This window comes from Brassica napus, chromosome C8, assembly GCF_020379485.1.
Source record: "Brassica napus cultivar Da-Ae chromosome C8, Da-Ae, whole genome shotgun sequence".
NCBI lineage: Eukaryota > Viridiplantae > Streptophyta > Magnoliopsida > Brassicales > Brassicaceae > Brassica > Brassica napus.
In genome coordinates, this window is record NC_063451.1 from 44,899,098 (window position 1) to 44,913,612 (window position 14,515).

A 14,515-nucleotide genomic window follows, 5' to 3' on the forward strand; every position below is an offset into this window, starting at 1 on the left:
CACTTCAGTTTCCTCAATAACTTGTCCTGAGAACTAAAATGAGTCTGCTTCCTGGAACAAATCAGCTGGCAGACTCTCTAAACTACCCTTTGATAATGTGTTTTAGAAGTTTCACATTTTGATGTCTTAGATTTTGGTCATACGCTCACAATCGACGGCAGCAGTAAGATACAAAAACAAGGTAATGAGATCCAACCTTTAAATTGCAATGTATTGATAAGAAATAAAATTTCATTGGTCATGAATTCACATATAACTGTTGCACACTTGCAATGGTAGTTTTATAAAAGAAAAAGGTTTTCCTGCCTGTTGTACCCCTACTAATAGCAGACTATAACCAGAAAGCCACTGGCAAAGAAAGCCTATATACAGGCTCTGTTTCTATAGCACAACACTGATCTCCTAATCTGAAAAAGTCCTAGAGATCATGGATTCGATGGAGACGAGTAGTGACTACTTCAGTCTGACCTTTCCAACAAGAACATGAAGCTGGTGTTTTGGCGAATCAATGGAGGAGGATCGATCTCCGCAACCTCTAAGTTTGGCATCGATTTCGAGATGTCTTCAAGCGAGAATGGGATGCTGCAAAAACAATAACCAAGACAAAAATTATCAGAAGATGAAATCTCTTAAAGTGAATTCTTACTGTTTTCTTCCTCCTAGTAAATAAATGTTTTACCTCGAATCGTCGTCTAGTAAAAATGACTTGTTGGTATCCTCTGAAACCGTCTGCCTCATGCTTCCCATCACCTGCATAGCCATTTTTTTGTGTCGTATCAAATTTTATCTCTGCTGTTTGGATTTTCTTATAACAAATATTCACTTGCCTCTGAAGATACGCTATGTGTTCCGTATTTGTCGTCCGAATACATAGTACTGATCCTGTAAAGTTGCTGCACGGTAAGCACCTGCAGAGAAACAAGAAATTTGCTTAGAGATGAACAGATGAAGAAAAAGATTATTTAAAATAATATTATTTGACTAACCGGACAAAGTTCAGTAGTTATCTCGTGTAAGCTTTTCTTAGGCTTCTGATGTATAACCAAGAAGCCAACAGCTTGTCTGATGTGCTTTAGTTCATCCCAAGCCGAACCAGCAAACTAGAACAACCCGAGAGAGCAACTTTTAATAAGCAAAACTGTCTGGAAAAAATGTAGAGAGGATTTGAGACATCTATTACCTCCTCAGTTGCATCATGGCACCACTTTTCAAGCTCTGCAAGTCCTGTTTTTACATACTCTCCGTTGCTAAACGAGCAGCATTCACGTCGCAAAACAAGGCTACACATAAAAAGGAAAAAAACATAAATGTACATGTTCAATATACAGCGACTTGACAGTTGCAACTATAACACATTTACCTGTTAAACAACTGAACATTGATAAATGAAAATATCTGCCCGAACACTTTAGAAATTAGCAACGAAGGCACCTGCAGTTTTAGAAAGCTTCAAAATTAATGAGAAGCAAACATATTACAGCTTTGGCTGAAAATTTTATTTTCCTCACATAGTTGGCCCTCATAGTCCTCAAGTGGCCGTTTAGACATGTGACAATGCTTTGCCAATGAGCACTTAGCGCTTTTTGAGCCTCAAAATTATTATGTGAGCGTCCTTTTATTAAACCAGAACGTGGTTGCCTTGGTGCCTGTTTCCATCAAACAGCAAAATAAACTCAGACTCAGGAGTGTAAATTATATAATTTGTGAGACCAAAGCTAATGCCTACCTGAATGCAAACAGCAAGCAGAGGCGCAATCTCTCTCTTCATCCGGTCTCGGATCACTCCATAAATCTTTTCTAGGTAAGCGGTGAGCTGCTGCTTGAAAAGCAAAGCAGGATATTTAGCTTCCACTTGACGTAGTTCGTCTAGCCCTCCACCAATCGCCCTTCCATTCATAAATGGGAATCCAACACTTTGTGGAGAGCCTATGAAACTCTATTATGCACATAGTTCCATGAGAGAAAAAGTGAGATTAATTGAATTAAAGCAATTTAAGACAGACACGTAAACACTTCTAACCACCTGAGATACTCGTCCAAACAAAGATGTAGACATCGCCCGATGTCTCGAGGGAGGTATGTTACCCGCTTTCAGAGTGCGTTCAAGTAACATTAAAAGTGTGGCGGAATTGGATAACCAATAGCATAGTACATCGTCGTTTTCCTGCATCTGTAAAAACGTAAAACATAGCATGAGACCATGACCACCCATAACATTGGCATTGGTACAAAAGAACATTGAAACTACCTCGATGGCCGATGCTATTGTCTCAATTATACGATTAAATATATTGGTCCTTTCTACTTCAAAAGATCTCCAGTGTATCAGACACTTATATATCAGGCATGCAGCAACAGGCTTGCCTTCAGAAAATCCTATATCTTCCGAGATAGACTTTAGTAGTAGCTCCTGGTTTTCCTGCAAGATGGAGGAAAAAAACAGCATATAAAGAGACTGCAAAATGCATAGCGACACAAAACAGCACACACAAATAAAATAAGTGACAAGACTTCAAAGTGATAGCTACCAGCTGTTTCTGATTAAGCGATTTCTGGGGCCTATCCTCAGTTTCAGGTTCCTGGAGAAAATGATCAAGTATCAAACATCCATCACTGTAAATGGTATTAGTTTATTAACATACCTGAATTTGTTTTGTTTCTCCATTGGAGAAAGTAAATCTCTCGGGAGTTCTCTGCATCTTCAAGGAAAAACGAAAGATGTCATATGCACTATTAAGAAGTTGTATGCAAAGACATAGCCGGTGTCCGGTAGTACCTGAATTATGGTAGTTTTTGGTCTTAGGGCCAAAGCTCTACTAGCTGGTGAGAGAGCAAGAGACTGTTGCCGGAGTACCTTATTCTCTGACTCCAAATTAGAGACTTTTTCTTGGAATCTAATTTAGAGGAAGAAAACCTTTGTCAGACTTCCTATTTTAGAGAAAAATATGCACTAAATGCAATACCTGATACCATTGAAACCTCTAAATGCATCAAACGAGAAAAGAGAAGCTTATTTACCCTAGAATTCGTGAATATATATTGTCATCCAGAAAACAATATAGGGGAGCATATTTGTATAAAGAATATAAGGAAGTTTCACATGGAGAAGCAAATACAAACCTCTGAACAGAATCTTGAAGCTGGTTTATTTTTTTTCCAGCTTCGTCAAGTCTCTTACTTAATTCCTCATTTTGGACTAATGCACTGCGATAAGCCTGCGTTGCTTCATCTGCCCTATGTGTTTCTGATGACAACATTCCCTGCATGGTTAGGACCATGTCCAGATTTTAGCTCAGCGGCATGAACAATCAAATTTGGAGGCTAACACCATAAAGCATTTACTTTCTTCAATCCTAAAACATTATTTTGTATGTCTCCAGTACATTTTGCTATAAAGATGTCAGTTATTTACCTTTAGCTTCTCAATTTCGTTACTCAAAGAATTTATCTTCTCTGTATCTTCAACAACAACAGGTTCCTTTTTTACTGAACCTGCTTCTTCAATTGCTATTCGAGCGGCCTCCTGTTCCTTTAATACCATTACAGTAGCTTCTTTCAACTGCGACCGCATGGTGTGCAAAGACTCTTGCAGCTTTGCAACTTCTTGCACCTTTGCCTCCTCCAAATCAGTCTGCATTATCAGTAAGAAGATAAAACAATATAATCCATACTTAGGAAATAACTTTGCAGACCACAATATGCAAATTTGTTTAACCTAAATATATTTCCAAAAAAAATTTGACATTAAAGTTACCCTTAATCGCTTCTCCAATTGCAAACGCCAGGTAAGCTCTTCCACCCGCTTCTCCAATTTATCTTTAGCATCTTTAAGAGCACCAGTTTCTCTTGCAGCCTAAATTAATACAAAAACGAGAGTGAACAGCTGAATAAGTAAATTCATGCACACTGTGTTAGAAAGTAAAGAAAAAGTTATAAGGGATTGAATCCAAACCAATTTCAGCATTCTAAGCTCTCTTCTAGCAAGTCTGCATCTCCAGGCACATTGAGTGACTATTGCCGCCTTCTTAAGTCTTATGTAATATGCGTATGCTCGCTGACCACGCCAGTGGGCCTGAAAATGAAAGATATAAGAATCTTTTATGCATCAAAAAGAACAGTCACCAAAGTTTGCTTATGTCAGAACAGGAAAACATGATATACCTGAATCACTATGGCAGCTTTTGTTTGCCTTCTTAACCTGAATTCATTACGTGCAATCATGCCCTTAAAGCCAGTCTGCAACACGACTGCAGCTGATCTGTTGGTTACAAAAGATTTCCTGGCGATGTACCGGCGGAAATTCTTCTGGAATCTTAGAGCTGCAGCTTCTATAATCAGTTTTTTGTGTACTGTCCGGGCAATCTCGCCTGCAATTCAAAAAATACTCAAACCTTAAAACTACCAGCCACCACCACCAATAAAAATGAGCAAGCAGCTGGTCAAGAAGAAAGGATTACGCTCCAAAAGATGGAAATAAAAGGAGGCAGTGAGAAAGTTAACGGGTAAGCCCTATAGTTCTGAGTGAACAGCCTAAACCATGGCGAAACAATTACAGCATCTCGAATACTGATGCGTAGAGAAATACCTCTTAGGAAGGATTGCAATACAATTGCAGCATTTCGAATAGAACGGAATTTCTTTCGGGCAATCCATGTGCGGAATTGCCTCTGAATGACTCTGGCAGCATTTCCAAGCACCTCTGCTCTCCGAGCATCTAGTTCAGCCATCTGACCAGCTCGAAGGAAAATCTTTGTCTTTCCAACCTGGGAACAACATGGTAAAGGTACGTATGTGATCCCTGAACAATATACTGACAATGTCGATAATAACAACAATGAAAAGGATACTTATTTTCTTTTATAACAGGTTATGATCCCAGAGGATCAAGACCACGACATGAAACCGGATAAGAGAAAACTTAGAAAGAAAGAAAGAAAAAAGCATATCACACCTGGTAGTCCCTCAGACCTTTCTTATCAAGAATCATTTGGCAAGCTACTTCATCATCATAACTGTAAAAGTTATGATAGAACTGCTTAGCATATTAATGTTAGTTTCAACAAAAGTGTTTTTCATAGAGATGCAGAAACCTCAGAGAGATACTCACTTTCCGTCCAAAACTTCTGGAGCAAGAAGACCAAAACGTTCGAGAAAATCATAGAAGGCAAGTCTGGTAGGATAGCCAGCGCAACTGATCCTAATGGCCTCAAGAACACCCTGAAAATGCAACTAGTTGTAATTTTATGTGGATGACATAGCATTTAATGATACTAACTATATTATAGAGATATTGTGTTAAGTATGTTGGTGATCACATTAATAAAACGAAAATACTAATACAAAAGGGATACTGTATTCCTTACCCCACAACGTAATTGATGAATGATGTTGAAATTCTCAAAGATGCCAGGTTTGAGAATATTATTCGGCTTTATACATCTGATGTAATGAGGTTCTGTACCATTCAGGGTTTCCATCAGCGAGTGAAGTTGTTGCTGCAATATAGTTAAGTAAGAAGATCAATAAACTTACTTTTAAAACTGGCAATGCATATTTAGCAATTTCAAATGCAATACCTTGAAACGTGACCCAATGGAAGAAAATTTCGATGACCTGGATGAGTCTTCATGAAGCGCATGGAACAAACCCGCCACAAAGGAGCAATTAGATGCAGTAAACAGCGCCTGATGTTCAGCAACTATATAGTCCTTGTTCTTGTCGATAAAATGGTTTGATTGATAAGTAACCTTGCAAATGTAGGAAACATATTAAGAACAGAAAGCTTCAACTTCAATTCTATTGAGAGAAAGAAGAAAAGCCATAAAGAAGCAAATACTGTACCTCTCCTGCATAATGCGATATCGTAAAATCAGTCTGAGAGAGCTTCGGTTTGGAAAATCTCTCGTGACCTTTGAACGTCTGGAACAACTTATTGGAGAAGGTTTCATGTGTAGACTTGGGAAACATGCTGTGTCGAACCAACCAATAAAACATGAGTGGATAGCACTATTAGAAAGGCATACAAGTCAATCTGAGGAAGCTAAAGCATACCAGGCTTCATCTAGAAGTGAAATGATTCCTCCTGGTTTCTGATTGAAGACACGCAATTTCAACATTAGAAAAGGAAAAGCATAACATAAGTTTGCAGGGAACAAAATCTCTGCTCCTAAACACTAATACGGTTTACCATCAAGGAATCAAATATCATAAACTGAATGTAAGTCTGGTAAAATTAAGGAGAAACATACTTTTTCAATTAAATCAAGAACATCTTGGTTATCAATAAATTCTATGTAGCTCCAATCGATCTCTTCTTTGGTGTACTCCTCCTGCTCCATCTTAAAAACATGCTGCAAAAGTGTGATACGATACCAGAATAAGTACAATCTACTTATCAAGAGGTAAAGGGGTTGGCCAATTAGGATAATACAAAACTGACCAACCTGATTAAAATGCTGCTGCAGTTTTTCATTCGTGAAATTGATGCAGAATTGCTCAAAACTGTATAAGAAAGCCGTTCATAAAATTAAACTACAACTTCCACGATAAAAGTATCCTTCCAACTTCTTGGCACACATTACATGAAACTGTATGTAACACCCACTTAATATCACTGAACTTCACATCAAACTCGTATTTTCCTATTAAATTTTGAGATCTTTCAAACAATCCCTACACCCTAGGAATGAAATGGAGTAAATGTGAAAGCAAAAAAAAAAAAACGTTACCTATTGCACTTGAAACTTTCAAACCCATAGATATCCAGAACTCCAATAATCGACTTTGACCTTGGGTCCTGCCCGATGGAAGTATTGATTTTATTCACGATCCTGTAAACCAAAGGACAATGCATTATGACAAATATATATGTAAATGCCAGAATGGGAAATAGAAGAGGGAAATTATTTGCTTTACCAGTCAAACAAGTGAGAATATATAGTCTTTGCCAGGGTATCCCTACTCGCAATTGCATTATCGGGATCAAGAGTTTTCGTGATAATCTCTTCAGGTGTAACCATCACTCGCCTAATAAGTGCATCTTCTAGGCTCTTGGCGTTACACCTGTCGTAACATGTGCACAATACAGAGAACATTAGCCCAATGAAGCGAAAATGGAAATAAAAAAAGAAGTTCAAATACAGTAAGAAAAGAAGGAGCATACATAAGTAGCTCTGCGGCCAAGTTAAGATGGAATCGTGAATTTTCATCTTTGATCACCGAGGAATCAATTTCTTCCCCTAGTCCAAAATCAATGTTACCAAGATGAAGAATCGCAGCAACCACCCTGAAGATTGCCTCCTGAAAATATTACTTTACATGTCAGACACTAACATGGAAGTAGCCCAAAGAAAATCTGACAACACTCAAGATTTTGAGGACCTGTTCTTCATTACTGATTCCAACTACATCCATAGCTCTTCTGGTTTCAAGGTATTCACTAGCATCATCAACACCATCCAGTTCATAACAGCTTGACTGATTTAGATAGTGGAATGACTGTGGGTTTCCCAACTTGTACTTCTTTATGTCCTGCAAAAAAAAAGGAAAAAAATGAGTACACGTAGGATGAACAAGCACATAATGTGTCAATCAACATTTTGAGATACCTCTGGTGGAGCAGCACAAAGAAGGTAAAAGCAATGGTAGTTTCTCTCAGGGTCTGAGATTTGGCAAACACGGGACCTCTCAAGCAGATAAGTCCTGATAGCTGCCCCAGATATCCTTCCATGCTTGTCAAATTGGATTTCAACAAATTTACCAAAGCGACTGCGAGAATAATTAAAAACTATGTTCAATATTTTTTCCAAACCAAGCATTTAACAATAAAACCTAGAAACCTAGTAAATAACTAAGTGCTGATTTGGAAAGATGGTGAATGCACACCTCGAATTGTTGTTCCGTAAGGTTTTCGCATTGCCAAATGCTTCCAGAACTGGATTGGACTGCAATATTTAAGTGAGGATATAGGTATTAAGTTGAATGCATCCATAAATGGAATACTCCCCATTAATCATGAAAAAAAAAAATAAAACAAACCTCTAAGACTTGTTGTTCAACTGTTCTTCCTTCAACACCAGACCTCCCTCCCAAAAAGGCAAGGTACCTCATGAGCATCTTCGTCGTCTCGGTTTTACCAGCACCACTTTCTCCACTTACCAAAATCGAATTGCTCTTCCCTTCATTAATCATCGCCCTAATATCTTACACCATGAGAAAATCAGCAAGTGATCTCACGAGATAGATACAATGATAAAAAAAAAAAAAAAAAAAAAAAAAGATGGGTGTGAACATGCACAAACCTGTATGCAGCATCCCCGATTGCGAAAACATGAGGACTCAGTTCTCCAAGTCCAATTCCTTTATATTGTTCCATCATATCGGTTGCATAAAGATGAGGCAGCCTTTGGAATGGATTAACTGCAATTAAGATATTCCCTGTATATGTCTACAGAAGTAACACAGAGCTAATCAGTATAAATATCGTAAATGACTTCATTTGCAGCTACAAAAAAAAGTAAGAGATTGCTTACGTAGATGTGGTTAAGTTCATATCTCGTCTCAAGGTTTTGTAAGACTCCGGGCTCGTGCAAGTATGAAAGCTTTGTCATGTCATCTACACCTCCAGGTGAAGCTTCAGTATCCTTGGGAAAATATACACTCGTCACAACCTGAAATCCATAGGACATGGGGATAACATTGAGTTGCTTTACTGACATAGTGACATTCAATACATATTGATAACTTATTTTCTAGATCCTTTCCTCTATTAAGTATGTATCACAGCACTTAAAGCACAATAACCTACACCTACTTTCAAATGCAGAAGGTAAAAAAAAAACTTAAGACCCTAGGGCTATACAGTATCCCATTCCAAAATCAGATTCACACTTATTCCAACAACTCTTTAGAGACTTCACACACATGTCAGAGCTCCTCGTTGATACAAGTAAAAAAAAACAAAAAACAAAAAAGTTGGAAACTTACGGTTTTGCCTTTGTTAGTTCTGACATGAATGTTTTGACCATCGATGCGAGTAACTTGTCCATCTATCCACGCTAAATGCGGATCCTCAACCCACACATGCGAGCCCACAATTATAACCGGAGCAGCCTGCATCCAGTGCATTACATTTAACAGCACCAGCATCAATGCCTCTTGGTCCAAGAGCAACAAATAATCAATTTTGCAGCTTTAGGCAAAAAAAAAAAACGAGAACTTTGAAAGAGTATAAGCCTCTCGAATGGAGCTAAGACATAGTCAAACCAAAATCTTGCACAAGTCAAAAGCTTTTTGTAGATGAAGAATACAAAGAGACACGAGAACACTATGGCAAAAAAACAGAAAAGTAGAATTTTGAATTAATACCATTTAAATTAAATCTCGATTTTGTGTTCAGCTTCCCGAAGAGTTGATTGATGGTCCTCTGAAGAGAGACTTGGAGGGTTATAATAAAGTCAACGTCTTTTCACACGGAGATCTCTCTCTGTGAAAGGAAGGCTCTTTCTTCTTCTTCTCCGAGGAGTAGGGATTTTGAATCGGTGTGTGCCTTCGCCGGTGGAGAAATTCAAAAAGCGTTTCGTTTTTTTTTTTTTTTTTTTTTTTGATTTGTGTGTTTTGGAGATTTTTGTATTTGTCTGATAAGGATACCCCACTAGTGGGTCCCATAGTTGATTGAAAGTGGACGGCATCGGTTGATTGTACGTTATTTTTTCAAGATTTTAGAGTTTAAAAACTTAGCTGTTAAAATCCCTCCTCATTAAGAATTTTTTTTCGAAAATTATTTTCTGTAGATGACTGTATGAAGATCATGAAACTGAAACAAGTGTTTTAGGTTGGATGTAATTTGGGATGTTAATATGAGTTCAATATAACAGGGTTAGTCCTAACTTTCTATTCAAAATCTTTAGCCATAATCCTTATTTTTTGAAATAGAGTTCAAAAAATGTAAGCCCTAAATTTTATAGGACTTAAATTTTAGCTCATTTATTTTGATTAACACAAATATTATACAATATTTAAATACATACTGAAATTTTAAATTTGTTCGATTTTAAAAAATTGAGTTTTTTCGCCAAAACTTCAAAAATTACAAAAATATATTTTTTTTCCTTTCTTTTTTTTGTCAAAATCTCAAAAACAAGTTGTTTGCCAAAACCAAAAATTAAGTTTCACATCAAAACCAAAAACTGAGTTTTCTGCCAAAACTGGCAAATCGAATTTTTTCAACAAACTTCAAAATGAAGTTTTTCCGGTAAAACCACAAAATCAAGTTTTCTCGATAAAACTTAAAATCAAATTTTTGGCCAAATCGTAAAAACATGGTTTTACGCCAGAACCACAAAATTAAGTTTTTCCCCTAAAATCGTGAAAAAATTGAATTTTTTTTTCACTAAATCGCAAAAATTGAGTTTTTCACCAAAACCCCAAAAATTTAGTTTTCACCAAATTGCAAAATTTAAAATTTTGGCGAAATCAAAAAATGAATTTTCCCACGAAAATCTTGTTTTATGTCAAAGTCACCAAATATTATTTGTTTGCACTATAAATATTTTAATAAAAGTATTATATTTATCTAAATATGTTGTTTACTTGTGTTATGTAAAATATTATGAATGGACTAAATCTGGGTCCCATTGATATGTAAACTGTTAGAGTTAAAATTGAACTTGGCTAAAATATGACTGGATTTATATCTTTCAAGTTTCAATGCAAGGCTGGGGTCAAAAACCCTTTTTAACACCCCTGGTTGTAAGCGACTAAATATCAGTCTTCTGAGTATGAATATTAGGGTAGTAAATAAATGTAGTACATGGAGGCAAAATGTTATTTACTGGTTTAAATGTAGCATATATGGAAACAAAGAATTTTGGTAGAAACGACTTTCCTTAAAAAGGTGGTTTAATTGAGAAATTTGGGTAAAGGGGAAAATAAAAGTAAAAAACGTGAGAGGCAAATTTGACCACTTGCTGAAACCTAATCCCATAGACTATATTTTCGAAGTGATTTGCCACATGTCCTCTCTACAATCATTTGTACAAAAAAAAATGATGATATGGCGATTGATGACATGACTTATAGTTAATATGACATGGACAATTATATTTATTACTGATATATATTTTGGTAAACTTTATAGAATATGGCAATAACTGATACATTACATTTAGTGTTGATTTATATTTTTGGTAAACTTCTTAAAATATGGTAATAACTCATAAATCATCACTAAAATAAATAAACTGAAATATGCATTATAAATTTCGAAATATTATTTAATTTTATTTTTATAATTGTACAACTTTTATTACTAATATTTTTAAAATTTTCTACATCTTTTTTAAAAAAATAATAAATTGTTAATCGTAATTTCATTAGTTTCTTTTAGATATCTACAAATTTTATAAATATTGTTTAGTTATAATTTTTAATAAATATACAATTTTTACAAGATTTTTTAGTACTTTTATACAACTTGATTTAATACATTAAAATAAATAGATAAAAAATTATCTAAGATTCGAATTTTAAATATATTACATATATATTATTAAATATAATTTAAATAAACAAAATTATTATTTTTCTTAATTTTATGCTTAAATAATCAACTTTATATTAAATATTAGTCAAAAATAATAAAATATATAATATTAATAAATTTATTTTTAAATATAATTGAACTTTTAAAAAATTTATCACTGATGCAGGAAAACACCTAGTATATCGTATAAATAAGAGAGGACCCTCCCTTCCTCTAAATCCAAAATATAATCAAATCTTGCTTTAATGGGTCTGGCTTCGATTCTAAAACGTAAGTTTGATTTTGATCATTTTCCCGATTCGTTTTGGCAGATTTGTGTGTATTGGTTAATCAAGATTCGTTAATTACCGGGTTCGATTACCGGCTGGTGCAGATCTGAGCTGTGAAGATAAAGGCTTGGCGTTGGTTGGGTCCTTCGCATTTATTCTGATTATCAGATGACATGGCCACCATTCTGAGCTCAATTTAAAAAAAAAAAAAAAACCACGGATGTGGCAGGCTGGTTGGTTTAAGCGCAGGCGTTGGTGCTGTTGCGCTCCCGGGTTCGATGCACTGTGGGAGAAGTGTCCAGGGTCTTAACAGGTACAGACACAGGCTGGCTCCGGGCCTAGAGAGAGAAGGGCCGAAGGCCCGAACCCAACTCCAGATTAAAAAAAAAAAAATTCCTTGATAGCTTTTTTTTTTTTTTTTTGTTTCCATGCATATAATAATTAATATTGCATGCAGGCAGAAGAAAGGGTCAGTTGGAGTCTATATCTTGTAGAGATTCAATAAGCAATTTGCCAGATGATATTCTTGGCATAATCTTGTCTTTCCCATCCACAAAACTTGCTGCTTCCACATCGGTTCTGTCCAAGAGGTGGAAGAATCTGCTCCCTCTCGCAGACAGCAGCCTTGATTTTGATGACTCCATCTCTCTCTATCCCGACCACCGAGATACCGCTGCAAGGTCGAGTGCATTCGCCGATTTCGTGGACAAGACAGTCGCTCTGTTAAGTACCTGTCCCATCAAGACTCTCTCCGTGAATGGCCGCTACGAAAAGTCTCGTGTTGACGATTGGATTCGCGTCGCGTTACAACGCAGCTTATCGGAACTACACTTGCGGTGTCCTCATCGGATAGACAAAGATAGAGTAGAGTTGTTGTTTCGGTCCAAAACATTGGTTAAGCTTACACTATCCGATGGATGCGTTATCGAAGCCCTCCCTGATGGACACATGGACTTTACTGAACAACCTTTTATGGATGAGAAAATAAATGAAGATAGGTTTTTCCCATCGCTCAAATCGCTTTATATCGGCGATATCGTGATTGAGGAGTCCTATTACCACAAGCTCATCCTTACGTGCCCCGTTCTGGAAGAATTGTTCATACATAACGATGGCGAATCACACCCGCCGAGTTGGATTGGATTTGCGCCATGTCGTACTTTGAAGCGACTTGTGATTTATTACGTCGTTCCACCCGAGTATAAAGATGTTTACGATGATCAAGAAGTTTGCATCGGTTGTCCAGAAAACCTTGTCTACTTTGAATTTTCTAGTTATGTCCATGATGTTTATAATGACGGTGGCGAGATGGAGTCGCTTGTCGAAGCTAGACTAGATCTTCGATTATTGGAGTCAACTACCAGTTTTGATGATTATACCGAGACAGGTGAGTATAATGATTTGCTTGTAGTGAATGGTTTTGATGATATCTTTGGTGATGCCACAATCTTGCTTTTGAGAATGATAACTGTATACAATTCTGGACATGCATATAAAATAAAAATAGAAAACCAAATATGCCCTAAAAACTATTGAAATCTTTAAAAAATAATTCTAACTATCAAAATAAATAGTAAAACTAAAATAAAATTAATTCATAATTATCATAAATCTATTATGAATATATATGCTTATGGTTTCGATAATACATGCATTAGGCGCTTCATTTCGGCTGCAAATTGTTCTTCACATTCGACAACCTCGTTACTTTATCATTCGAGAGCGACAAGGATAAAAGCTGGCAAGTTCTGCCACGTCTGCTCAGAAAGACCCCAAAGCTACAAAATTTAGTCATCAAGGTATATTTTGTCTTGTTTTGCAACTGATTTATTATACACATATCAAATTGTATCGATTTCAGGGTCTCTTGCATCGAGTAACAGGTAGATGTGGAGATGTGTGCCCTTGCTATCATCGTCCCAAACGTAAGGGAGTGATTGATTGGCGAAAAGAGAAAGTGTCTTGTTTACCGTATCTTCCACTGAAGGTGCTAGAGATCTCAGGATACGGAGGAACTTGTAGAGAGATTGAACAGATGAGGTTTTTTTTTTGGGAAGCCTGCAATACCTCGAACTCGTGAAAATTGGTGTTAAACCAGAGTCAGACTGTAACAAGTTGAGATCGAACCTAATGAGATTTCCCAGATTCTCATCCAAGTGCAACATCCAGTTCATCTGAATTTCTATCTCACTCTTGATGACAAGTTGGGAAATAGCTCTCCTTACTATGTTCACATGATAACAATGTTCACATTTTATGGTTTAGTGAAAAAGAGTTAAAAAAACATGATCATAAGCAAAAACTCATGGAGCTTTTCAATTTTTATGTAATTTGAATTTAACCCCTGATGTTTTATTTATAACAAATTTAAACCCAAAAATCTTTGCGGTTTTAAATTATTTTTATTTTCGACCTTTATTTTTCAAACCTTTATACAATGTGCACCTTAAATTAAAAACTTATCAAAATAATCACTTTGGAGATTGAGATAGATCTTCACAAAACATTTATAGTGCTCTTTAAGTTTTTATTAATTCGAATTTGACCCAAACCAAAAATCATTGCGGTTTATGATTATTTATAATTTCAATCCTATAGTTTTTAGACATTTATACAATGTGCATCTTAAATTAAAAAACTTACCAAAAGAACCACTTTGTCGATTGAGAGATAAATCTTCACAAACTATAAAAAGAAAAGATTT

The 14,515-nt window shown here is 36.1% G+C and overlaps 2 protein-coding genes across 3 annotated transcripts; one reads left to right on the top strand and one right to left on the bottom strand.

Moving 5' to 3' along the window:
• Window positions 1–185: 185 nt before the first annotated feature.
• Window positions 186–9,618, bottom strand: LOC111212683 (myosin-5). Of its 2 annotated transcripts, XM_022714260.2 has the most exons (38): window positions 9,367–9,618; window positions 8,986–9,111; window positions 8,532–8,669; window positions 8,301–8,446; window positions 8,038–8,194; window positions 7,885–7,943; window positions 7,608–7,767; window positions 7,381–7,530; window positions 7,163–7,299; window positions 6,916–7,062; window positions 6,729–6,830; window positions 6,444–6,501; window positions 6,249–6,350; window positions 6,052–6,089; window positions 5,842–5,968; window positions 5,577–5,747; window positions 5,364–5,495; window positions 5,108–5,217; window positions 4,952–5,012; window positions 4,586–4,763; window positions 4,162–4,367; window positions 3,953–4,072; window positions 3,755–3,853; window positions 3,413–3,631; window positions 3,121–3,260; window positions 2,777–2,894; window positions 2,643–2,699; window positions 2,529–2,579; window positions 2,249–2,419; window positions 2,024–2,170; window positions 1,727–1,936; window positions 1,509–1,646; window positions 1,361–1,431; window positions 1,181–1,280; window positions 987–1,100; window positions 828–908; window positions 680–750; window positions 186–582 (listed from the first exon to the last, which is right to left on the bottom strand). In XM_022714260.2, exons 1-38 carry the CDS (start codon window positions 9,367–9,369, stop codon window positions 459–461), a joined length of 4,539 nt encoding a protein of 1,512 aa, XP_022569981.1. In that variant the 5' UTR covers window positions 9,370–9,618; the 3' UTR covers window positions 186–458. The 2 variants fall into 2 exon arrangements, with proteins under 2 accessions (XP_022569981.1, XP_022569980.1); XM_022714259.1 differs by lacking the exon at window positions 9,367–9,618 and having other exon boundaries at window positions 8,986–9,117.
• A 2,413-nt stretch (window positions 9,619–12,031) lies between these two features.
• LOC106430257 (F-box/LRR-repeat protein At1g48400-like) lies at window positions 12,032–13,748 on the top strand. The gene is made up of 4 exons (XM_048767022.1): window positions 12,032–12,044; window positions 12,269–13,281; window positions 13,470–13,610; window positions 13,695–13,748. The coding sequence occupies exons 1-4, from the start codon at window positions 12,032–12,034 to the stop codon at window positions 13,746–13,748; spliced, it is 1,221 nt and encodes a 406-aa protein (XP_048622979.1).
• Window positions 13,749–14,515: the final 767 nt, after the last annotated feature.